The sequence below is a fragment of the Triturus cristatus genome, chromosome 12, assembly GCF_964204655.1.
Source record: "Triturus cristatus chromosome 12, aTriCri1.1, whole genome shotgun sequence".
NCBI classification, from domain to species: Eukaryota; Metazoa; Chordata; class Amphibia; order Caudata; family Salamandridae; genus Triturus; species Triturus cristatus.
The window spans coordinates 528,319,638-528,347,273 of record NC_140595.1 but is presented as its reverse complement, the minus strand read 5'-3'; the positions used below and the strand labels follow the sequence as shown (position 1 = coordinate 528,347,273).

The window sequence follows — 27,636 nt, the reverse complement described above, 5'->3', positions numbered from 1 at the left end:
TGCCTCTCGTCAGCAGGGAGCAGGTACGTATGCGGGGTGCTGTAGACTGCCAAAAATTATCAGGTATAGTACCTCTCACGGCGCGCGGGTGCGGGATCCGGGCTCGTCAACCCATAGCTCAGGGAGCTTTAAATACAAAATGCGAAGTGGGTCGCACACCGCTCGTCATACTAGCAAATAGCCCCATAGGATTCTGGAGAATGCAGTGACAGCGGCGGGTACACCTATGCCACGAGTAAAAAGTTTAAAATGCCATCCCTGGACACGTGTTTCGAGGTAATTGCCTCTCGTCAGCAGGGAGCAGGTACGTATGCCACGAGTAAAAAGTTTACCACTGATGTATCTTGTTATTGTTAATTCATCTATTTTTTCTGGTGCAGTTTTAAATAGCGCGAACTTGACACGAAGGTATCGGAGCGCTTTACATGAGCAGGAGTTGCATTACAGACGGACACATTCATTTTTTGTACACAGGGAGATTACATGATTTGCCCAGAATCACAGGATGTTTGAGACTCAAACCTGGTTGCCCAGCTTCAAAGTTGGTTGCTCTGGCCGCTTAGCTACATCCTCTCCCCTTTAGATTTCACATTTCATTGAATGTGATTATTAGTAGTTGGTTATCTGTAGATAAAGCAATTTCCCCCAAAGTCAAATGTGTGCCAAAAAATGTGTGGGTTTGGCTTTGAAAGGGCATGACTATTCAATAGTTGTTGCTTACTCACAATAATGGAATATAAGCTTTTAAACAAGCAGCCTAAGAAACCATACCTTATCAAACAGTACATGAGAGCAAACTCAATTGAGCAAGTTACAGTTTTCCATAAAATCGAGAAGATGCTTTTTATTGGAAATTGCCATAAATGTCATCATACATATGCTAACCTGTAAAACTTTAAATCTTTTCAACAGTCACTTGTCCTGCTGTGTTTTGCAAAGTATCTGGACAAGCCAGCCCACTGTCCTTGCAAGTAAAATCCCCATTCAACTAGTAATCATTACAAACATGTCTACAACCGTTGCCACCTCAGTCTTTCTTGTTGCTCTTTTAAGTTGGTTGAAGCAATCCTGAACTTTATTTTTCATGCCCTGTACAACCTACAACACCCCATGCAACCATTCCCATGCATACACCATTGTCCCCTGATACCTCTTCAGGTTCCTCATGCGAGTTCTTGCCCACACAATCCTTATCTACATACCTATCTACGCCAACTTATCCCTAACCCTTCACTGTTTCACAACTCCTTTGGCACCTATAGATGTAGATTGTTCTCTATGCGGTTTACCAGTCACTAGAACCTGTTTTGCTTGTTCTTCTATCACTGCGAGTATGAACACCGTCAACATTAACGTTCAACCTAAATCTGTTTTCTAAGTTGAACAATTTCTTTAAGTCACTAATGCCCACTTGGGCAGCTTCCAACATTAGCAATACCCCCACTTTACCCATGGCAAAAAAAAACTGATATTTCTCAATTTTGTTGTTAGTATTTTCGCACCCACTTTCTCACCTTCAAATTTTAATTCCTTCCCCAGCCTGATCCTGATGTATCTTGCTTAAGATAAAAAAAAACAACGTTCTGTACCCAGCATTTCTCTTCTTGATGAATATATAAGTACTAATATATGACTTTTAAAGAAACAGCAATTTCAGAAAACAAAAGAAAACTATTGTGTTATTTAAGACAAAAGGACATATTATTTACTTCATCCCTTTTTCATTAAAGTTTATTATCTACTTTTGTCTTATTGGTCATTTGTGTTCTCTACCCATGCCTTATTGGTTGTTTGTGTCTTACTTTGTGGGCCTTTTAACTTTTGAAATGACTTGGGTTTAACCAGAGTTCTATCTTTACCACAAGTTCCTTTTGTCATTGAACAGAATCCCGACAAGGTTTTAGAGCTGATGAATAAATTACTGAGTCCTGTGGTTTCCCAGATTAGTGCTCCACAGTCTAACAAGGAGAGGTTGAAGAATATGGCACTTTCCATTGCAGAAAGGTAAGATCTGCAGGGGTATCTGCGTGAAAGTAATATAATTCAATTACTGTATAGACTCCAGAGAGTTGAGCGACCAATCATGAAACCATAGTCAACTTTCGTACTTTGTGCTGACCCATTTGAATCATTATGGCACTATATATATATCATCAACAAACAAATTCCCCACGTAATACCTACCTGGAAAGGAGAACTCTGGGACTTGCAGTTCCTACGAGCAGCAAGGTTTATACGGACACGTGTTCTGGGGTGGGGCGGACTCCCACCAATGGGAAGGCTGCAGGACACTTTTAAACGTGGGTGGGCCAGCATTTCAGAGTATTGAGGCATCTGACGAAGGCCGTCAAGGCCGAAATGCATTATTCCGTTTTCATCAATAAACAAGCTTCCATAGGATTCCCCGTGTGACCTCTGCTTCTTCGCTCTGGAGAAGTTTGCTGTGGGGATATATATTTATATATTTTTTAAACTAGAATGGGGACCCACAATCTACTTAACTTGTTTCAGTCTATCAAATAACTTTATTTCGGCCACCAGGGCCATAAAACTACAGATACTAACATGATTAGATTACAACATTAATCAAATCCATCCCATACAGTACATATTGTCATAAAAATCCTACAATAAATATTATTAAAATATCAATAAATGTTTTTAAGAAGCTACATACATCAGGTAAAATAATCATAAAAGCTTCCTACACAGCATCCTCATAGCCCCTAAGAACTTGGCAAGAGATATGTCTGACCTCAATATATAAGAGAGCAGCTAGATAGCTATGCTGGCATAGTTTCCTGCAAATAGGGGCTAGCCAGAACTTGTGCGGGCAAACATAAACTGTTCAGGCAAAGAAAACGTGCAGACACACTCACCCTGAGACTGACATGCAGGACAAATATCAATAGCCACGGCTACAAACACTTCGGGAAAGTTCTCAGCAGAGTGCCTGCTTTAAATTGGAAATAACGTTTTCTGTCACAAGGTACAGTCACCTGATCTCAATAAGGCTCGTATCTGATCCTGGACTTGAAATAAAGAAACATTTGGGCTAGAGTGGGAAGGTCTGCTCTTGCGGCAGCCTTTCCCTCTAACGCTGACCAATTTATCTTTTTAAGGGCATTTTTCGATGGAAACGATGTAGTGTCTGCATGGGTCCATAGTTCGGGGGCCTCAATACACTCTCACTTTCATATACATGAGCCAAGGAATTCTTGGCAATTGGCCTGCTAGAATGGCGTCCTGAAGCGCTGTTGTGTAATGCTCAAGTTCTGGGGTGGACCCCAGCCGCCTCCGGTATAACTTAACTTGTTTAATTTGTTCATAGTTGGGAACCTCAAAATTATCGTTTGTTAAGTATAGTTCTGGGATTTTGGAATTTGAACTTACACCATGCTGCAATTATACATCAAAAACAGGTCCATGCCAGTGGTGGAGCCCTTACAGATTAACTAGTGGTAAAGCCACGACTATGTTCAATGTGCTTGCAGGCATATTTGTGCACTGGGATTTTATCTCTCTATATGGATTTAGCCTGTTCTGCTGATTTTGTTTTTGTTAATATTTGAGAGCGATTCAGATGCGTTGCAAGTGACACTCGCATACAGTGGAATGAACTTGGATTTATAAAGTTCTAAAAATACCAGGCATCATGCAAATATGTGAAATGTTAGTTTGGTGGTGTGAACTCCACTCCTAACTGGGGAGTGGGAGGGGGGGGGGAGGAGTAGGTAGGTGTCCGAGTCTTCGTGTGCATCTTGGTCATGTATATCCACGGCCTACCCTCCAATTATTACAAAAGTACTCCCAGCTAAAACATAGTTTACAAAGTAAACCATGGGTTGAGTACTACTTAGGCAGTTGTAACATTTTCCTCACTCTTTGTAATCAAGTTCCTGTATTCCTCAGTTTTCCAGTGGATCATTGCTGTACTATAGTGGAGCGAGGGTGTGGTTATGGGTCCCTGCTATTGCTGAAGGGAATGATGACACATTGCACCGAAAATTTGCAACCTGTGGTCACTCAAAACTATGCAAACCATCTCCATGATAGTTTTAAAAACAAAGTCTTATGATGTGCATGCAACCCTTTTCCCAGTCATAATTTACACATTTACTTTACGGCTTCCCATGTCTTCAGTTATACATCACATTTGAACATAGGACTACTTTTGTATTTAGATGTGCAAGCTTGGATGTCTGTGTCTCTTTTTCACATATATTTCTTTTTGTCAGATAAGAAAACATTTTTTAATGGCAATTCATATCTGTGCTATCTACAAGCAATGTAGTGTGTGTGTAGAGGCCATTTGTCTATTGCTGACTCCTGTGATTCATACCTAAAATATTAGGGTTATTTCTTTTCAGAGATACTTTGCTATGTAAGTAAATGGGAAATCATTTAGAGTTTGCCAGAAATGGGATACCTGCAAAAAATCGAAGATTCCCCATCTGCAACCTTATGTATTTCCTGCCTCACTTAAAGTGTTGGGATGCCAGTTTTATCCCCTGGTATAGGGGTTTGACTTGGGTAAACAAATAGAACTACCATTGGGTCCGCCATGCCATAACAGGCCTGCCATTAATTTGCCTTTGATTCAGGGGCTGTCACCATTACGACAGGAGCCTTTTCAGTTGAACATACGCCTATCATCAAGCAACAAAAAAGAGAAACCTCACCTTCACTAGCTGCTTCACTTTCATTGTTCTGAAAAAGTTAGTTATCCTTTAAATTTCATTGTAGTCCTTTAGGCTAGTTTTCACAAACCATCCTCTATAAATTCTCCTGGTGATATGATTTGTAGTTTCTATCGATCAACATTTCACCTCTTCGTAACTCTGGCTGCCTGTTGTTAAAAGAGCGTTTGCTGACTCTGGAAAAACTTGCGTTTAGTGACTGAAGAAATGATAGCCTTTGTTGGTGAATTAAGCAGCTTTTATCTTTCAAGGCATTGCACTCCTTTTGCGCAAGCTATTGCTTAGACTGAAACCTCTGCATGAGCAACACCTCCTGCTTTTGTGGGTGCCTTCATTAAGATTTGAAGCCCAGTCATTTAGGATGCTACTAAAATGATGGAAGTTGCATGTCTGAAGCACTACTTCCTCTGCCTTTTTGCCAGAATGTATCTCTCTAATGTATATCCTGTTTTACTAGATGGGCTGTCATTATGAGTGGCTTCGTAATTTCAGTGGGGGTGGTACTTGATCTACGATTTACATTGGAATTAAGAGATTTGCAGTTACAGTGCAGATCCGTCTCCTTTCATTCAGAAATTTTGGCTATTTAAGGCAGCCCTACGGTTGAAACTCTGGTCTCAATTCGGAATTACTGTGGAACTACATCTAGAATGATCAATTGCACTGATAGTACCTCATTTCTAGAGTGTTCCCAGGGTTATTCTGGTAATGGGCCATATCTCCTCTCCCAGGGTTATCAGTACCCCCAGTATGCAATTCTGGAGGTGAGGAAATACTGGCCCGTTTCCCAGGCCACTCGTATTGAGGGCCTCTTTGACCATTCAGGTTGTGTCTTTACCTGAAATTAAATGGAAGAGCAATACTGCTCAACCATGAGAGTCGACTGCTGCTACATACTGAAGTCAATTAGACACAAATTAAGTACTTTAAAATGTATCATTATTTGTGGTCTGCCATAGCATAAAAAGGGGAAGTTGGAGAAGGGTCCAAGTATCAAACCACATTCACATTTCCTGACAAATAAACTTCCCACGCCATGTTATCAAGTGGGGTGTGCTGTGGTTTATTTCCCCTTGCTCTCTTTAACTCGTATCTGAAATCTCTTAGTTGTATATCAAGAGGCCGTCTTCCATTTCAGTGTAATGTGGATGATAGCAAATTGCGTCATTGTGCTTAGCCTTGGCTTTGATCCAAACCAACACCACTGCAAAATGTATCAATCTTTGTGTCAAATAGTATTTGAGGTGTTGACATCACCACATGTTTAATGCACAAAGCTAAATTGGAGACATCCTACTCATACCCACTCATTAACCCTCTTGCCTTTTAAATTTTGAACAGTTCATGCAGGTGGGAGAATTTGGATGGTTGTGGTCTACATTGAGAACAAATTGTGAAATGGTTTTACAGATGCATTGTATTTTCATGGCACTGTGCTGATAGTTTACAATTATGTATTGGGTCCAAGCACCACCATAATTCCTCCTACTTATTTTTGCATTTATTACAGTGTTTCATCTGTGAGACTGTTTTATCATAGTTTTTATGTACCTCTTAACTTAGTCTTTTTTTGCTTCATTATGATTACTTGATGGTAGCTGGCCTTTACTCCTCTAGGTTTAGTCCCACTATAAATCTTTATAGAATACCTAAGCATTATATCTGTAATGACTTAATAAAGAAATGAAATTGTGACAGTTGGTTTTAAGAAGCAAGATTAGTTTTGTCTTGCAACTCTTAATGTAAATACTTTATTTTGAGCATGAATTTACACCTAAACCCTCTAGTGCTTAACCATTTTACTATTTCAGGTATAGAGCTCAAGCAATAAGTGCAGAAAAATCTTTTGACTCCACGTTCTACCTTCTTCTTGACCTGATCCTGTTTTTTGATGAATACCATGCTGGCAAAATTGACAGAGCGTTTGATGTAAGTCTGAATAAAGTGTTTTCAGGACAAACTTACTGCTCAGCTTGACAACTTTTTAGAAATGAACAAAAGGCCCAGGTAAAATGCAGTTTTATTTTGTTATTTTGCATAAACATATTTTTCTTTTCCTACACCTGAGAATAGGCTTTAATTCAGACATTTCTTTTGTCATTGAATGAGAAGGTATTATGGATCTCTGAATTTCATATCAAATTGATGGGCAGTGGCATTCGTTCAGATGTAGTTTGTGTTTTGGAACGGTATTCATTTGGACTCTTTCCTCTTCTCTCAGGCAAGCATTTTATCCCCACAAAGTAATGTTCTCAATGTATTTGAGAATATTTGACCTTCTGTATGTTTAGGTCCATCTCATTTCTCATCACAAAAGAATGGAATAGCCTCATGATGCAAGCTAGGGCAATTAAACCTAAATTGTAGCCTGTTATTTTTATTCGTGTGCCAAATTGTGTTGAATTTAAGTAACTTTTTCCAACCCTGAGATGATTGTCCTATTATAGTGCACCCTATTTTTTGCACATAGGCAATAATGCAATTCTGCATTAATGTGACAATTGGACTTGATCACCCTGCATTGATTTGCTTGTGCCTATGTGTGCCAATTATCTTGCTTTTGCAAGGCTTGGCATACTAGGATCTTGTCAAAGAGAACTTGATGGAATGTGATTCTCATTACCTGACAGTTATTGGATGTCGTCAAACTAAACTGTACTGATAGGAAGTAACCGTTTTACCACATTTTTCTACATCTTCGTACAAATGTAATAAGCTGACACATTTAGCTAAGACATTATTGAAATATTAATACATACACTTTGAATTGAGCATAATCCACGATCTGTCAGGAATAATCTTTTTATAATTGTTCAGGGATGCATATCTTCTGTTCAAACATGAGGGTCAAGCTGGTGAACCTTCATTTAGTTTGGCTAGCAGGTATGGTCAACCAGCTAACTATGGATCGGTCTCTCCTTTTGTGAGACTGAAATTTGAAGAATGAAATGGAAATTTCAACCAGTAGAATGCCGTATTGTCCAGTGAATCCTTACCTAAAATATTATCCAAGTAATTTTTTTAATGGTTTGTTGTACCACTTATATAAGAGAATGCATCTTTTGCTAGTTGCTGTACTTTTATTATCATGGGGTAAACGTTCACTCACTTTTACTAGTCTTTTACTAGTTTCTGTTTTTTTCATACGCAGATTATTGAACGCCTAAAACTAGTCCCTCTCAGCCAAGACAGTGTGGAAGAGAGGGTTGCTGCTTTCAGAAACTTCAGCGATGAAGTAAGTGTTATCACACCTCATGCTGTGTTAGTTGGCGGTAACTGGAGTCAAACACTTGCATACCAAATGATTTGTGTTTTTTTTTATATAGCTTTTCTCAGAGAAGTGCTTGCATTGTTATGTAGTTTCGTCGGCCCTGCCATTTCCCCATAGGCGTTAAATCATGCATTTGATGTTCGAACCCACATTGTTAAATTCCTTCATGATAATTCTATAAAGCCCGTAGATTATTCACCTGCACACCCACGAAGTGAATTGTATCATTATATGCACAAAAGGCTAGGCTAGCGTCTTTTTTCCCAGCATGAAACAGGATAGACTAATATAAGTTTCTCAGCCCAAGGAACACATTTTATTTTACATTTTCTCGTCTTTGATGTAGCATAGCACAGTTTTTATCAGCCCTTCTGTGACTTCTCCACACCAGTAAAAAAGATTTTGGACCAAGGGATAGAAAGCATTGTGGCAACTGTTAACATGTTTTCACAATTGATATGTAAAGTGACAGTCTCTAAGGATACGTTTTAAGAGCTTACTAAAACCGTATAGCAGGGTTTTGGGGAGTAGAAGGGTGAAGATTGGAAGACATGAGTGCTGGTAAATCCTCACCTGACTTCACTGCTAGTGTTTTCCCTTTAAGAGTGCTTTATTCCTTGCACATATCTGGCCTTAAGTCAAAAGATGAAATACAGCAAAAAATTGCAAGAAGTTCCTTAAAGAGCCCAGTATATGCGCCATATGTTCAGGGCTCTGATCGTCCTATCCTGATTAGGATACTGGATAGTGTAGTTTTTTAAAGATGCTCCTTCCTTACTACATGTTTGATACTGTAGTCCACCTTCTTCTTCCTTGACCAGTATGCCTTGTGTTGCATTCTAGAAAATGAAGTTTGCTTGCTTCTGGTAAACCCCCTGTACTTTATTTTGGTAGTCATCAGTTTGGAATTGTCTGACTCGGTATGTCTATTATGAGAAATCCCTTTCAGGTTTTTGTTCTGTCTATTGTATATTATTATTATTGGTGTCCAGAGTTATGACTGTAGGTCAGTAGTGATATTCTTCTCAGTACTCTTTCCTTGGAGTTGTTTTTGATAGAGACTTCTAGCAGCAGATTCCTCACATTTTCGGTATTCCCCTGGCTTGAAACTGGATCCAGAAACATTTCAGCAGTACTTTGGCGTACTGTTGGATGGCACTATGTGGCTACTTACTAACGTCACTCCTCTCCGGAAAAAATGTATCGAGTCTATATAGGCACCACCCTTGCACGTTGACATCAGTTCTTTCATTCTGTGCCACCAGATATGGATCCGGAGCTTGCTTTGTGTTTGTCTGGGACATTTACCTCAGAATTTTTCTTCAGCGTGCAATGGACACACCAGCTACAACCGTTCCAGCGCTCCTTGTCCAAAATTGGCTGAGGTGCCCTATACCTCCAGAATCCAGAATGAACGCAGCAGTGTTGTGGTTGAGGCAGTGGTGCCCACTGCCCTGCGGCCAAGGTCAATTTGACGCTCAGTCTACCTCTCCCCCTGCAGCCCCACCTGCCAAAGTTCTTTAGCGTGCCCTTACGGGAGCACAGCCACATGGTGAAAGGCATATCCACCAATTCAACCCGGGTTGGCAGGCAATAACTTCAGACAGGTGGGTTCTACACATAGATGGCAGGGACTATTCCCTACCCTTCCTTTCTTCCACTGTGCACCTTCCACCGCCCTCCCCAACGACTCATGGAGGACCAGCTCTCCATTATGTGACAGGAAGTGCAAGCCATTTTGGTTTAAGGGGCTTTTTTGGTCAAAGGGGCCGTCAAGAGGTATGTCGATGGCAGAAGTAGAACGTGGGTGTTATTCTCAGTAGCCTCCACAACAAGGTATCCTATACAGTTAACTGTTCTTCCTGTAACTACTGCAGGAAAAACAGTGTTATTCTCACTACTCTCTCGTGCCCAAGAAAGATGGAGGCCTGCAGCCTATTTTAGACCTGCACCCTCTCTGTGCATTTCTCCTGAAGGATATTTTCAAAGTGTTACCCTAGCCCATGTCTTTTCTGGCATTGGACCTGCAGGACGCCTATTTCCATATACCCGTCCCGGTGGCCACCAGATTGTGGCGGGACAGGAGCACTTTCAGTTTGTGGTGCTCCCCTTTGATCTCACCAGTGCCGCTCAGGTGTTCACAAAAGTGATGGCGGTGGTGGCAGCACACCTTCGGCAGTCAGGGGTTCCAGTCTTCCCCTATCTGGATGATTGGCTGTTGGGTGGGCCCACCCCGGGCAGTCATTAACTCATCAGCCATCAGCCACCTCCAGACTACGGTGAAACTCCTGTCATTTTTTCGTCCACTTTCAGTGTGCTGTAAAGTACATCTGACTCCTTCTGAGACTCTCCATTTCATCTGAGCCATTCTGGACACCATTCTATTTCATGCCATCCCCTTGGGAAAAAGAGTCCAGCACATTCAGGCTATGAACCTGATATTACAGCCACGGTCCTGGATTTCAGTGAGGTAGACTTTGAGACTTCCGGGGATGATGGCCTCCTGCATCATATCACGCCAAGTATCGTATGCGAGCTGTGCAGTGGGATGTGAAGTCTCAGTGGGCCCAGATTTCTGACAACTATCTGCAGTAGTGGTTAGTAGACCTCAATTGGGCCAGTGGCATACTCCTTTTTCCTTCCCATTCAGAACAGACTGTTGTGACCAATGCATTACTTCTGGGTTGGGGTGGTCATTAGGGAGAGGTGGAGGTCAGAGGTTTCTGGCCTTCGACGGAGTCCTGGCGCCACATCAACTTTCTAGAGCTGGTATCTATTCAAAACATGAGGAATCTGCAGCTAGTCGTCTCTGTCAGGAGAACAGGTTACTTAACTTTGGTAACGCTCTTTCTAGTAGAGACTCTACCTATTCGCAGATTCCTCACCAATCCCCCATGTTGTGTGATTGGACTCAGCCCATTAATAAAATCACATGTCTAGCAATCTGCACCCTGGTCACGACCAATTTACCCTTGGGGCTCTGTGTCTGGGGGCGCAGACAACCTCAGAAGCAACTGACGTCAGCGTGCGGAGGTGGCGCCTATATTGGCTCTGCATGTAATTTCCGGAGCGGAGCTGCATCAGTGCGGAGCCCCATGGTGCCACCTGATGGTGCACCGAAGTACTGCTTTAAAGTTTCGGGATCCAGTCTAAAGCTCACCACTAGACACCCGAGAATTTTAATTTAAAAAAATGTAGGGGTGGGGTACCCAAAAGTCCACCAGACACCAAGGACTTTGACCAAAAAAAGAAAACATATGGGTGGGGGCTTCCCAACATAGGCATAGCGATACTCCCACCCAAAAAAAAGGTGCAACAGTGTTCCTGCCCCCACCCCATGGGGGCAGATTGGAGATTTGCCCCAATGTGCCTCCCCACAGGGGTGGGGGGGAGCAGGAGCAGAAAGTTAAGTAGACACCAAGGACTTCAAAATGGTGTCTATACTGAGAGGTAGGTGGTAATTTGTATGGTGGTGGCGCCCTAAAGAAATTCACAAATTATATAATCCAATGTATACAAAAACGAGATGTTAATGAGGCAGAGAGACCCACCCTACTCTAGAACATGTGGTCAAAGACAACATTAAGTGCAGCATTTACTCAGCACACGCTAATATCAAATAACAATAATTGTATAACAGTAGTCCTCTTCTTATTGTGTTTTTTATTGTTCTTTTGTTCAGTTGTACAATTCTTTTGCCTTAGCCAACACGTGTTTCGTCGCACAGAAGGGAAAATTGTCCCGCGACTTCCTCACAAAATACATGAGACCCACTGTAATGTGGTATGTTATACATGTATATAATTCATAACTTCATATTAGTGATTGTAGTGTTTTTGTTAGAACTTCTTAGTCGGTAATCACAGAGGGTGTTTATTTAGTGGAAACCCATACACATTGGTTCTAATTACATGTGTTTTCTCTGTATTATACACATTGTCAACATCTATCATCTCAGATTGAGGAAATCTAACCTTCCTGTTGCAGGTTCAGGATTCTTATATTGTATTCCCTTTAAAATTGCATATAGTGTTTGTATAGGTTCACCCTTAACCAAAAAACAAATGTGAGGAAGTAATGAATACATTAATCATACAATATGTATAATCTTCAATCAAAGTTCCTATTAAGTAAAGAGAGACATAGCAAAACCACAGTGTCAGAAAGAATATCTACATGAATAGTTTCCATGTTCTCAAGTGAGCTGTCGTCTATTGATAATGCAGAACATACCTTAATGTTGGTTGTAATTCCGTCCCCTGCTATCCAATATGTCGAAGAATAAAAAACAATTATTCTGCAAGTCCAGGTCCCAACGTGGTCTGTTTGTTTTATCTATGTCAGCAAATGAAGGCTCCAAGAATAAGGGTGTACCTCCATATCCATACCCGTTTCTTGGGAAAAATTACCAGGCCCGGCCTGGTATCGCTGTCACAGCCAAATCCTCCCATGGGTGATAACTCGTCTTTTGGGCGACCAAGCGGCACTCTGACTACTCTCTCGGGTCCAGTGAACTCGGGAGCAATTTTGAGTGTTGGGCCCTGGTCTCTGATGCTGTATGTTAGTGGTTGGCGGTGATGTTAATATTGTAAGCTGACAACTTGCCCTAACTGGGTTCTTCAGCTGTTGTGGCTCTGTATTGTGAACATGAGGTCAGCCACCTGACCCTCGGAGTCTCTTGCTTCGGTTGAGCTCTGGAGACTATTTCTCCAGGAGTAGGACACAGCAGTCACAGTCTTTTTTTTCTTTGCTAGTCACCAGGTTCAGCCAGTTGAGCCTCTCTTTGCCGAGTTCTTGGTGCAGCAGGGCAGTCAGTCTTCGAACCTCCATCCAGTTCAGATTGGAGCTCTGGATGCCAGTGTGCCCTTTTTATGCTCAAAGTGCCCTCATGGTAGTCGAGATTGGTAGACAATGGGCTACTAGGTTCCCTCCTTCCTGATAACCACTTCCTGAGAAGTGGGGCCTCTGGCTACCTCATAATGCATCATTCAATCAATTCTCAACATGGCAGAACCCTTCTCTTGGCGTCCAGAGCTCCCTAGCGCAACCCAGAGGTGTGGCTATGAAGGCGGCTATACACCCCTAAAAAAACCGTTTGCATCAGACTTCCCATTCCCTGTGCCAAGTGCCATCCTGTCTGCCTAAACAATAGAGTGGGGTGAATGTATGACATTGTTCTGCATTCTGTCCATCAATTGTTATTTTTGCATTTGTCACCCCGAGTGGGAAGGGTATGCTCAGACGTGAGTCCCTTGCTCTCTATGCCACTGGAATCAGGCTATCCTGGCTGATGAGGGCTGAAAGCCCGAAACCGGTCCTAGGATGCTTGTTTCCAGTCCAGGGAGGACCTGGCTTGGCAGTTCGGGCTGGACTGTTCCCATGGGGCACAGGGTCAAGACTGATTTGCATATGGCTGGGTTCAAACTGGAATGGCATGGTGAGCAAAAAAACGATGGATTTAGGCCCAGATCTCTGTACTGGGGTGAATGTATGACATTGTTCTGCATTCTGTCCATCAATTGTTATTTTTGCATTTGTCACCCCGAGTGGGAAGGGTATGCTCAGACGTGAGTCCCTTGCTCTCCATGCCACTGGAATCAGGCTATCCTGGCTGATGAGGGCTGAAAGCCCGAAACCGGTCCTAGGATGCTTGTTTCCAGTCCAGGGAGGACCTGGCTTGGCAGTTCGGGCTGGACTGTTCCCATGGGGCACAGGGTCAAGACTGATTTGCATATGGCTGGGTTCAAACTGGAATGGCATGGTGAGCAAAAAAACGATGGATTTAGGCCCAGATCTCTGTACTGGGGTGAATGTATGACATTGTTCTGCATTCTGTCCATCAATTGTTATTTTTGCATTTGTCACCCCGAGTGGGAAGGGTATGCTCAGACGTGAGTCCCTTGCTCTCCATGCCACTGGAATCAGGCTATCCTGGCTGATGAGGGCTGAAAGCCCGAAACCGGTCCTAGGATGCTTGTTTCCAGTCCAGGGAGGACCTGGCTTGGCAGTTCGGGCTGGACTGTTCCCATGGGGCACAGGGTCAAGACTGATTTGCATATGGCTGGGTTCAAACTGGAATGGCATGGTGAGCAAAACAACGATGGATTTAGGCCCAGATCTCTGTACTGGGGTGAATGTATGACATTGTTCTGCATTCTGTCCATCAATTGTTATTTTTGCATAAACAATAGAGTAGCCCCTAGCCCAAGACTTTCCAATTTGCCCTTCAAACACTGCTTCTCCTTTGAAGCTGACCTATTGGGCTAACATCTGTGTGGCTTCGTGTTGGAGGGAGGTAACACCTCTCTCCTGTGCAGGCTTTATTGTAACCTTTCCTGGGAGTCGTTAGCATGTCTCCCTAGGAGGACAGAAAGCTGTTCCAGTGACAAACTCCCATGTGCAATCGTTAATGGGACAGGAGACTAAAGGCAACCGAGTGGCAACCTTACTTAAAATTCACACTGCAACAAGATACATTAATTTCAACTTGAGTATCATGCTGGGTTTAGCGTAACAAATTGTTTGATACCTTGGAGTACCAACTTTGGTTGCACCGTTCCGGAGTTAGCACAACTGAGCGGTCAGCATGTAACTCGGTACTCGTCATTTGGGTGAGCATGTTTTTCCACAGTAAAAACAACAGTTTCGCGTTTTTACTCTCAGAATATGTAAAATGCATGTTCTGCCCATGAATCATGTTGCACCCTACCTTAGAGCTGGGGGTGACTTACACCTATGCCAGGGGGAACTCTGAATTTGCTATAGCTTTAAATTGGAAAGGCGAGGTAGCAGTTTAAAACTGCTCCTCCAGTCTGCAGTGGTGGACTGAGAGACTTGTTTTTACTTGTGTCACTCCCAGATGTGACCCTCTAACTTGCATGCCCTGGATACCCTGGGCGCCATACCCTAGAAACTTATAGGTGAGTTAGCTTATGCCAATTGGGTATAAGGAAATTCAACATGTTTTAGGGTCAGGGCACTGGCACTGAGGTCTGTTTAGCAGGCCTCAGTGCACTCTGAGTCGAAAAGCCAGCAGCATCAGTCCAAAAACTTGGGGTGACCATACAAAAAGAGGCATTTCCCTAGACAAGTGCTGCCTCGCTTGTGCCAATAAAAACATTAACCCTCTAGTGGGGCTAGGCCTAGTGCCTACGACAGGAACGGACCATACCAGGAAAAGTGCCCTTGCAAGTGAATCCCACTGACGTTGGTTTGGTCTGTTTGTGTCGTAGGCACTAGACCCCATCACACCAATGAGACTGCGTTTTTTATCACTGGGTGGTAGGAATTTTGTGCATAGCTGCTGATTCCTAGCATGTCCCAAATACCACAGCTACTCCTGCCTCTCCATTTAGCATTTTAGGGCATTTTGTGTTGCAATCTCTTGGCCCACCCACACAAGTGGGCTGCTGTTATCTGGAGACGTGTGGGAAATCTGAGTAGTAAGACAATTGTGGATCCCCTCAGATTCTGCATCTTTCCCACACATATGTTAGTTAAATGTGTGTTTTAGCCAAAGTTTGAGGTTTGCAAGAGTTTCTGGGTAAGAGAGCCATGCAAGTCACACCACCCTGGATTCCCCCGGGTGTCTAGTTTTCAAAAATGTGAATGTTTGCTAGGTTTCCTTAGGCGCCGGCTGAGTTAGGGCCTAAATTCCACAGCTACCTACATTGAAAAAAAACCCAGTTTTCAGTGGAAAAATATGATGTGTCCATGTTGTTTTTTGGCCCCCTCCTGTCACGGGCACTAGGCCTACCCACACAAGGGAGGTATCATTTTTATTGGGGAATGTTGAGTGGTAGGAAATGCATGCTTCCCTGCAAATTCGAGACGTTTTCCTCAGAGAAATATGATGAAAATGTGTTTAGTCAAAGTATGAGGTTTGCAAGAGCTTCTTGGTAAGACAACCTGATGAGAGCCATGCAAGTTGCCCCACCCTTGATCCCTCTGGTATTCTAGTTTTTAAAAATGGGCAGGTTTGGTAGGTTTCCCTAGATGCTAGCTGAACTAGGGCCCAAAATCCACAGCTACCCACATTGCAAAAAAAGAAGTCAGTTTTCAGTGTAAAAATGTGATGTATCCATGTTGCGTTTTGGGCTCTTTCCTGTTTGGGGCACTAGGCGTATCCACATAAGTGAGCTACCATTTTAATCGGGAGACTTGGGGGAATGATGTGTGGTAGGACATTTTTGGCTTCTCGCAGATTCAAGAAGTTTTCTTCACAGAAATGTGTAAAAACGTGTGCATTTAGTCAAAGTTTGAGGTTTGCAAAGGCTTCTGGGTGTCATTAAAGTTATCCCACCCCGGATTCGCCCACGTGTCTTGTTTTAAAAAATAAATTCTGGCTAAGCCAGAGCCCAAACTCCACAGCTGCCATATTGTAAAAAATGGTGTCCATTTTCAGTGGAAAAATGTGATGTGTCTGTGTTGCATTTTAGGCCCTTTTCTATCGCAGGCACTAGACTTACCCACTCAAGTGAGGTACCATTATTATCGAGAGACATGAAAGAAGGCTAAGTTGTAAGAAATTGGTGGTTCCCCCGCAGAATTGGAAAAATGCCCTCTGAATCATATGCTAGTATGGCTGTCCACATATTCAGAGATGTACAGATAACCACTGCTCCTAAACTGCGGACTTAGTGTACATTTCATAAATACATGGGTTTCCTTTATATCCATTTTTCCCTCTTTATATTTTACCTTATGAATTGCTCTATACTCTGTACACAATGAAAAACTATTGTAAGGTGCTGCACAGTTGTTGGCTCTGGTTACTTTGGGCTCTTGGACAACCTGCTAAGCCTATATATCCCCGTAACCAGAAGGGTCTAGCAGATGTAAAGGTATATTACTTTTGTAAATCGGCCTTCATGGCAAGAACTTAAAGAGGAACACGTTGTTAAAAATGGTCTTACTTCCTTCTCATTTTCAATTTTTTTTTCATTGCAACAGTTGGTTTCTTTTGGAAAATCTTGAGAGATGTACACACACAAATGACCCTTAGTTGAATTCAGAATTTCAGCTAATAGATGATCCTTAATGTTATGATGATGCGAGAAACACACCAATTGGGCTCCTGGCCATACTCTGTCCTATACATGGGCTTTGCCGGAGCCTCAGAGGGTGTCTATACTTCTCAGGAAACACTCTCCCTACCACACAAGCTACCTTTAGTATGACACTGAGGGTCAACATCTTCTGGATACCGGTTCCTACAAAAGTCCAGCCTCATCATTAAAGTAGTATACTAGTCATTCGCTTGCAACCACTTTCAAAGGGGGAGTGATGAATTAGGAGCTTGACAGACAGCCCTAGTTGTTCAGTGCAGATCGACTCCACTGTGCCGACAGATTTCACTGCTTGTCCACACGGTGCGCTTCATTAAGGAATACCGAATATAGGACCACAAACACAATAAGTCTTCAGTTAGCAATAAAATGTAACAGTTTATACAATACCATTATAGTATAAGGACTTTCTTCTAGTGCCATGGATATTTGCTTTACAATACTTTCTGTATATAGCAAGACACGTGAGAAATTTTTTTTGACCACTGTTACCATCAATTGCACAAATTCCTAACCAGTGTATCAGAAAAGTGATACCACAAAGGGAGTCAAAAAGCGAGCAAAATTCACCATCATTTAACTCCTATTTTGTGAGACTCATCATTCATATAAAAGCCCAAAGAATCATAAACAGAAACTCTTCTTTCGGTTTAGATATCTAATGTGTCCTCAATTAATGAGTTCAGCTAAGGGTATAGGACCAGACTTATTATTCTGAAAAATTCAATGCTTTTCCATTATGAAGTAATTATCCACCCGACTTTAGAAGAAGTGCATTTCGGCCTCTTTGGCCTCGACGTACTCCTCAGTATATACTGCCTACGTGGTGTGTTGGGACTTGAATATGCAGAGGCCTATCAGCTCATGATATGAACCAGCATATAGAAAATGGGTATGTAACAACCACCCATAAGGACAAAATATCATCCTTTGCAAAAGTTATACTGGTGAGATCTTCTTGATCTGGAGAGCATCCCATCAATAACTGACACATTTTCATAATTGGTTTTATGAATGCACTCTAAACATTAAATTGCTTTTAAATATGGATAAAGATGAGATACATTTTTTGAATCTCAAATAAAGCATGAGGATCAAAACATCTACAGATCCCTCTATAACAAAACAGGACTAGAACATGTACAGCATTACTGGAGCGTTCACCAAAAACACTTAAGGGACAACTTCCCATACAGCAGAGTTCTATGGATTGAAAGTAACAGTAACTAAAAAAGAATACTTTTAAAATGCATATAATTTGCTTAAGAAACTTAAAGAAGGTCGATATTCCAAAATGTGCTTAACCTCTTGACTGTAGAGCCCTTTTCACCACAGTGTTCAGCCCTGTTTTGGCTATTTGGGGTAGTTCGCGCATAAGCCTCCATATCCTTTTATCCACATAAGGTATCCATGCCAAATTTGCATCCTCACCCCCCCCCCTCCCCCCCCCCCCCCCCGAGCATCATGGGGATTTTAAAGGTAACCAGGGTTTTCTGGGTTCCTCTTGAGGGGGCCAAAAAAATAGCTAATAGCTACATTTAGAGCTTTTTTTGGGGGGGAAAAAAGTGCACCTCAAAAAAGTGTCTGTTTTTTCCCCCTAAAAATGGCATCAATGGAAGGTTTGCTCTGCTAAAGCTACCACCTTCCCAGCTTTCAGATGCATGCAGAGCTGAATAATAAAAAAAAATTTAACAGCTTTGACATTTTTCAAAGAAACTGGAAACTAGTGTGAAATGGGTGATCCTGAAAAGCTACAGATTTCTGAAAAGTTGACCCTCCCTTTGTTACAATTTAAGCCAATGACTTTCCAGGATAGAATGTGCATTTGCTGCATACAGACCCATATCCCAGAGCTACCTACGTAACCTTATGTGTACGAAGTTTGAATGACCACATACAAACCCAGAGAGTCAAAAAATATCTTCATAGTAGAATAACACTGAGCAATCGAGTAAGCAGATTCTTCATTTGAACTTGTTGGGGCAGGAGGGCAATCTCCACAGGAGCAGAACAATAAGGCCCCAGCAGAGAGACCCAACTTACGGATGTATCCTGTTAAAAAGATTCCTCTTCATCTCATTCTGTGGTGTTCTGCTTTATCTCAATAATAAGATCAGATATGATGTTTTAGGTTCACCTCGTAGGAGGCACTCCACACCCATGCCTTGATTTCCTCAAGCCATGGTCTGCGTACTTGTCCCAGAAAGGGTTAGGGTTTGACTTGGGTTCCCAGTAGAGCAAGGACTCTACCAAAAGCAATTTGCGTTTCGCAAACTAGTCTATCTTAAGGGTATCAAGGAAATTAACTTTTGAATAGAGAATGACCTTTAATCTGGGAAGCTCTGTGAGCATATTGTCAAGCTCCCTTGCTCAGGTTATGTTTGATATCCTTGAAGAATTTACAATTTGAACCAGCGTAATACGATCTGGCAAGACCATAATTTGAATGAATTTGAACATAACTTGACCCAACCTGCGAACACCTTACAGAACTGCATTTCTTTCTTTGTAGCTCATGAACCTGACAACAAGTGGCCATGGTTGAGCTCCAGGTGCAGAACCGACCACAGAGCCCTTTGAGTCTGCTCCAAGACAAAAGAAGAATACAAATCCTTTGCCACTATACAGAAACTTGGCCATTTTTCCTGGAATTGTTCTACTTGTGTCACCTCCACACCTTCTGTCGCCTTCAACTCTTTCACAGAATCTTTAATTCAGAGATGATGCTTTTAGCATTAATCACTGTCTTGTGGAATTCTTCTGTTAGGACCATCACAATAGTGCAGATTTCTCGATTTTTCTTCATGCACTGCCTAGGGTTGCTAGTGAGATACTGGGTGATATTGGTGGAGGATATCCAAGTCAGAATCTCCATTAGATATCCGCAAGATCCTGTTGGCCTACTGATTGTGCTCTACAACAGAACTTGTGTGCAAATTAATCTAGCTGGTCCACTCTGTTTTCTCTCTGTGCGTGGAACATCAGAGCTTTGGTACCTCTGTATGGCTCCAGGACCCTCAGGCTGTGTTTACTAGAGTTATGGGTGCCCAGTCAGCACTGCCGGAACAAGATTTGCCTGCCCCTGGCCAGCAGCCTGGCCCAATAGATGGGTTAGACTTGAATTGTTCAAGCTGTAAAGTCTTCAACTCCAGTCCCACCCCTGCTGATTCGATAATCTATTAGTGAGGTATTTACCATCAACCCAAGCAGAACAAAGGGGCTACCATGATGGCACTCTCACAGACCTACCCAGGGCTCTTATACCGGATCACTCTCTCATTTCATGTCTGTGAACTGGTAGATGGAACTAGAAGGGGGAAGTGAGAACCAGAGCTTGAAGTCAGTGCAGGCTGTCTGAATTGACAGTCTCCCTCACCTGTGCTGTAATTTGCCTGGAGGGAAGGCTGACTGTGGGAAGCCTGCCTTTCCTCTTCGACAACTAGGTCTGCGTCAGGCCTTCAACTGCAACATGAAGTCTAAAGCTGCACATGGGTGCAACACCACCTCCTGACCACTAGCAGTCTGCCTTGTCACTCAAGTGGGGTGCTTGCTCCTCCTCGCTACTGCCCGCCCCTCAGGCAGGCTTCAAGTCCAATCTGTGCTTTATGGGTCCCTGCCTCTTGCATCATAGTGTGTCAATGATCTTGGGCTGGCCCAGGCCTGTCAAGCCAAGGGAATTGGCTGGCTGGCCGGCCACCTCCTAGCCCATTTCACTGCCTTCCAACATGCCATCTGGCATTGGCCCAAGTGGGAAAGGGATTTTAATTTAGAGACTGTTGTCCATCTTCTTTCCTGTTCAGAAATGTCTCCCTAGGACACCACATTCTTTCAAATACTTTTCATCATAAAGGCCTTGAAATGCATAGACCTTCAGTAGGGACAGAGCCAATTCTGATCACTTTTTGGCAGCCTCCGAGAACCAATTAAGGGCCAGTATAGAAATTGATGACAGTAGCCAAAGGGCAAGATTTGAGCTTCTGCCGCTGTATTTTCAGCGCTGGCACCATTGTTTGGATTATGCACAGGAATAATTGAGTTCCAATTCCTGTAAATTCGGTTCTTCTGCCGCTGTATTTTCAGCGCTGGCACCATTGTTTGGATTATGCACAGGAATAACTGAGTTCAAATTCCTGTAAATTCGGCTCTTCAGCCACTCTGCTTTTTTTTTAGTTCTGTGAGTGGTAAAATGGTCAAGTTACACCCAACCACACCATTTCAAGCTGCACCATAATCTGTGTGGCTATGCTTTCATTTGGCCAAGAGTATTTAGAGGGAATCAGATCATTAAATAATGAACATTCTTGGCATCTACCATTGTGTCATAAACACCTAGTTTTGAATTCAGATTTCAGGAAGGGAGTCTGCTTTGGGCATCTTCTGAACAGTTTCTGATATCCAGACTTGGCCTTTCTGCACTTTTGAAGTGCTTCCAAGTGTAGGGTACCTTTATTACACTGTGGAATCTCTTGGATCCTTAGTATATCCTCCCCAGTTGCTATTTTCTAGTTTTCTTCCCTTGAAGCACAGATCTTATTAGCTGAAAGAACACCAATCACATAATATGGCAGATCACTAGTAGCAGGCTTGCTTGTGAGACTCCACAGGCTTTCTCTCAGTCCCACAGCATCTGACCACCACCACCTTATAGACTGCAAAAGTGACTGACATGGGTATTGCTAAGCAGACCACCAGTGTGCTCTACACCACCATGCAATACCATTTCAGGCTTAATCCTTATCCATGAACTTTGTAGTGTTGTAAGATTGATATCATGGATGTGAATTGGTGCCTTTATGTAATGAATACATTGCTTCTGGTAGTTGGCCATATTTCTTATGGATACTTCTAGCAGCAGATTCCTCACTTTTTGAATTTCCTGCATGTCAGAATGAATTCGGAAACCTTTCAATAGCTCTCCATGCTGGTAAGGGGCTCTGGTTCTTTCACCAGTGGCCTGAACTCATTTCCATTGTTTTCTGTGTACCATCGGTGCAAATCTGGAGGCTTGCTCTTCTCAGGGAATTTCATTACAACATATTTGATGCTTTTCAACAATACATGAAAACTCAAAAACTCTTATACGTGCAGTAGGGATTTCTCTGCCTAAGCGCTCAGGGTTCAAATCCTGCAGGGATTGTAACAGGCAAATGTTCATCAAGGGCCCGAATGACATAAGCTTATTGTTGAATTATTAAGTCAAGGCCTGTTATTTGTTCTGCAGCTGGTACCCCAAGACTGTAAAGGAGCCAAAGGCCAATCTTTTTGTGTACCCGGCTCAGGACGATCACCAAGCCTAATGGGAATTGAGTCTCAGAATGAGGTTACCACCATCGTCACCCAAGTCATCCTGGAGGAAACAAAAGAAGTAACAGCACCATGACTCTGAGTGGCACATTTCTTCAAAGGGTAAGTCACCATGGTGTTCCCCTCCTCCTCAGGAGTCTTCTTCGGAGCCAGAGCAAGTTGAGCATCCTTAATAGGATCTGGTGTCTGTTGCTCCTTCAGACCCAACACTGATCCGCTGCCTTCTTTACCACCTACAATCATGCCCCAGCCCATTAAGCAATACTCCAGCTTTCCAGCCCTGGGAGCAGACCCCTGCCTTGAATGCCCTGTTCAATGTATTCCACAGGCCGTGGTCAGCTTTAGAGGGTCTTCGGGCCCATGGGTCCTTTAGGACATGCAGTTGACATGCAGTTGGCTAACCATTGCCTCCCGTAATGCTGGTGCCGGACCTCCGATTCAGTGCAACGACCATGTTTCAGCAGCCTCACTTTCGGTGCCTGGCCAGCCTTCCCCACAGTTACTGACGCCACCAGCGCCACATACTACGCCACACAACCTTTTCAGAACAGGTCTTTTTCCCGGATCTATTTCCTCTAATGCAACTCTTTGCTCCACAAAATAGATCCAGCAGTGAGACGCAGCATCTCGTAGAAGAGAGGTGCTATTTCTTTGAGGATTCTAATTCAATTGAAGTGCCAATTCAGGACACAGATGATGATGATGGTGGATGGGCAGTTCAGAACCACTGACCCATACTTCTGGACTTTCGGGGGTGCAAGTGACCTCAATACAGCTCTCGAGGCTGCAGAAGCCCTCGATCTGCAACTTTTTTAGGCAGAGGCCACAGTTAACCTCACACAGGTTAACATCTTCTACAGTTTGATAAAGTTCTTAGTGTGCCCATTCTTGCAGTTTGGAGAATCTCACTTGTCTTTTAGTCAACAGGTTGGCGGCTGTTGGACTTGGCCCTTTTTGCAGGGTCATCCCTAAACTTTTTGCCTTCCTCCTGTATTTTTTCTGACCTGGTGTTGGCTGTTTTAGGACTCTGGGCACCTTACCACTGCTGACCAGTGCTAAGGTGCATATGCTCTCCCTATGGTAAAATGTTGATGTTCATTGGATTCCATGTTTGGCTTATTTGGTTTACTATCAGTCCCTAGTAGAGTGCACCAGGGGTGCCAAGGGCTTGTATATCCAAATGCTGCTAGTGGGCTTGCAGCACTGGTTGTGCCACCCACAGAAGCAGCCTGGTAAAATGTATCCAAGGTCTGCCATTGCAGAACCTGCATGCAGTCTGGTACTGTCATGCTGACTGGGCAAGTGTCCCCACTTGCCAGTCCCTAAACCTCCCCTTACCTTCATATTAGTCACCCCTGTGGTAGGCCCTAGGGCAGGGTGCATTGTAAGGATAAGGTAGGATATGCCCTGAGATGTGTGGCATGTCCTAATAGTGAATTACAGCCATTTTCGTTTTTCACTATTGTAAGGCTACCTGCTCTCCATAGGCCAGAATGGGCTACTAGATTATAACACTCTATAATCCTAGCAGGCTCAGGAAGCATGGTAGAAATTCATGTTTAGTATGCCTGAACTCAGAATAATAAAATACATCTTTTAGCAAAGGTTATTTTAATATCCTGGGTTTGCAAATGCTACTTTTAGAAAGTTAGCCTTTGCGTGCCTAACCATCTCAGTCCGCCTCTGGAGGGGAGGGCTATCTTCTTTGTGTGTAGCTTGAGTGACAGGGCTGGGAAGTTCCAGGAGACAGGCTGGGGCTGCCAGGTGGTGAATAGAGAGATTACACCAGGATGGGTGGGAGGAGTGCACCTTGACTCTGAATAGGGCAGTGCTCTGCCACCACAATGCTGGCTCCACCCCCTGGGGAGCGTCTGATGTCTCTTCCCTGCCTGCTGAAAGAAGAAGCCAGAGTCCCAACAACAAAGTGCTCCTCACTGAAAAGAACTGGACTGGGATTATGCAAAGGCCCCCCTGGCCTGTAAAGACAAAATAAACTTGGTATAAATGTAGGAGCCCTGCTCCTAAGAAATCAGATCCTGATCGAACCACGAAGAAACTCTGCCTGACTAGAAGGACCTGGAAGAGGCTGAAGGAGGAATAACTTTCCCTGACCTGGGGGATTGGCCTGCAGTTGGTGCCTTGCTGAGAAAGGAGAGGAAAAGACTGAAAGAGACTTTGCACTTTGTTTTTCAACTATCTCCAAGGGCTTGGAAGAAGAGCTTGCCCCCTGAACTGAGTCCTAGGACCATTGGACTCATCTGCCTTCCAAAACTGAGTTGCCTGGACAATTCTTGCTTGTTTCCCGCTGGATTTGGCCCCAGTACGCCTCGTACACCATCTGCCGCGAAGCCGTGTCTTTGCCGCCCGGCACCGTGTGTCTACGCTGGTCCAAAAGCGTTAGTACGCACCGTACTCCTCCCGGCCGCATTGCACCTAACCTTCCCCGCCGATTCGAGACGTACATCACTGGCTGCCGAACCCCGTACGCCGGACTTGAGCTTCGCTGTCCCGCAGGTACGGTCCATACGCTGCTAACGTACTGCACCGTGCCGTACTCAGAGCCGAGAAGCCACATCACGCTGATCCTCCCCGTACGCTGTACGGCGCCAAGAAGTGTTTCCCCCTATCCGCACCAAAGGTACGGCTCGAACTCCGAACGCCACGGACTCTGCAAGCTGATCCGGGCCATCCGCACGTATCCCTGAAGGTCCCGTACCAACGCCGCGTCCCGACGCCGGGACCCGACCAGCATCTGAATACGCTGCCGAGTTACGACCCGGACCCATCAACTTGTCCCGCACTGTCAGTCGCGGACACCACAAACTTAAGGTACTTTGTTCTGTTCGCACCGCAACGTGCATGTTACGGACCCCGGAGTCCGCACCTATTGTTTGACTCGTACTTTTCTTGTTTTTAATGCGGACGAGTCGCACACCCAGGTACGAACCGTACAAAGCCTGAAAAGAAGCAGAATTGACTAAAAGAAGCCTATTTTTGTATTTTAAGCCTTTTTACAAGAGCAGTGAACTTTAAAATAATACTGTGGTCATTTTATTCGTTATTCTGGTCTTGTGCTAAGCCTTATATAAAGAAACCTATTTTTGATATAACCTTGACTGGTGTCCATTTGTGGTGTGTCATTGTATGACTGTATGTGTTCACAAATGCTTAACCTATGACGCCCTGAGAATAGTCTTGACTGCTTGCGCCACACTACCTAAAGGGTGAGCAGGGGTTATTTAAAAGGGTGATCCCCTTACTCTGACTTAGAATTGAGAGTCCCTGCTTGTCGCAAGTGCATACCTGTGCCAACTAGAGATTCCCAATTCTAACAGCGGCCAGGGGATATATTCCTGCTTCAGGTGACCCGGCATATCTGTCTATTCGTCGCCAGAGAGCTTTGTTGTTCAGGCCTTTTGTTCTCTAAATGAGCACCAGGGATCATTCCCAATACGTCCTCGGACAGGGAGTCCAAGAAATTAAAGCAGGGCACAAAGAAATCCTTATCGGCTGGCTGCATGGCCGTCAGGTACATTAATGCAACTTGCTTGATGGGATGTAAGGCTCTCGTCCTGTGGGACGCAACACAACTGGTGATTCCAAACTTGCGGGAGCTCTTTCAGCCCCACTTCACAGAGTTAGTGAGACATGGTATTGCAGCCGCAAAATAAGTTATCCGAGCAGGCCTGGATAAGACAGATTGGGTGGCATGAGCCATGGGCACGCCCATATCCTTGCTTCGCCGTGCCCAGATCAGAAACTCTGGATACCCACAAGACTTAAAACTGACCTCAATGGATTCCCCTTTTTGGTGGGTCACATTTCTTTAAAGGAAAAGCAGATTTTGCTCTCTAAAGATTTAAGGAGAGTAAGGCCAGTGCCAGGTCACTTGGCCTAGAAATGCAGCAGCGCGATTACAGACACCACCACCAAATTCAAGGTTTCTTAAGAGGAGTCTCGTTTCAAGCCAGACAGCAAATTCAAAGCTATCAACACCAGCAGCAAGCCAACCGGCTGTGCCAACAATCTTGAGGATGTTGCAAACGTAGAGGCCATCCCTTGCGTCTGCCTCTCCTCTCTTCCTCATCCACCTTTCCAGCCACCGCATTGAAGCAGCTCTAGTTCCCTCTTGTCGGTTGGAGGATGTGTATCCCCTTTTCTACTAGCCTGGAAGGCAATCACTTTAGACCCATGGTCTTGGAGCTTGTGGAAAGTTGATATGCCCTACTGTTCCAGCAGGCCCCTCTACCCACTCTCATTATCTATGCCCACCACCCCAGCAGACCACCTTCATATCATTCAGCAGGTGGTGGAGATCTTACTGCAGAAAGCCAAGGTGGAACTGGTAACAGATTAAGAATGGGTGCACGTGTGTCAATCCAGGTACTTCCTGGTTCTGGAGAAAAGTGGAGTCTTCTCCTCATCCTAGACCTCAGGGTTCTGAAGTGGTTCTTAAGAAAGGACCAATTCAAAATGCTGTCCCTAGCAAAGGTGTTGCTTGCTCTGGAAGCAGAAGGTTGGATGGTGTCTGTCGACCTGCGAATGGCATATGTTTATATACCGATTCTGCAATCACACAGGAAGTATCTATGCTTCACAGAAGCATCACCAAATTACCTGTATGCAGTCCTATTTTTTGATCTGACTTCAGCTTCATGGGTTTTCAAGAAGGTGATGTCAGTGGTTTTCACCCATCTCAGATGCACACTAATCTCATTGCCGTACCAGCCCGATTGGTTCTTCAAAGCAGAGTCCCTGGAGGTGATGCTACAGCGTCTCGGATTACCATAGCATGCAAGGTTTTTGGTGCTGGTTACTCCCTCTCACAAACCCTGGTTATAGATGATTTGTAATGATTTTTAATGTCAGAATCCTGGTTGGCTCCTCATAGGAGTGATTGTATTTTGCTTTGCCAACTGTAATTTTGGATACTATGTAATTTTATGACTGGATGCCTAATGGTAGACTTGTGGGAAATCTTTACGCCTAGTACAGGCGGCCTCAGTTGGTTATGGTGATAAGCCAATGATAACAGCTACAGCTACAGGCCAACTAGGAAATTATTTCTGTTGCCATAGGTCTGATCGGTTTATTATGAAAAGGTATAATAAATGCATTAGGCATTACATATTAATTTTTGAAAGGCATATGTTAAAACCAATAAGCATTTATGAGTGGATTATTATTTCTCTGTATTAAATCCTGCATAAGTATTTTGTTACATGAAGTGTCACAGATTAACTTTGCAAGGAATCATTTTGGTGTTGGTTATTGCCTTAGACAGTGGTCTCCA

The 27,636-nt window shown here is 43.7% G+C and overlaps 1 protein-coding gene across 1 annotated transcript in view; it reads left to right on the top strand.

The window, feature by feature from the left end:
• NUP93 (nucleoporin 93) overlaps positions 1-27,636 on the top strand; it is a 451,198-nt gene that overhangs the window by 408,473 nt on the left and 15,089 nt on the right. The window contains exons 18-20 of the mRNA XM_085639933.1: positions 1,886-2,004; positions 6,512-6,629; positions 7,852-7,935. Of these exons, the coding sequence (XP_085496059.1) occupies positions 1,886-2,004; positions 6,512-6,629; positions 7,852-7,935 (321 nt within the window). The remainder of the gene's footprint in view (positions 1-1,885; positions 2,005-6,511; positions 6,630-7,851; positions 7,936-27,636) is intronic.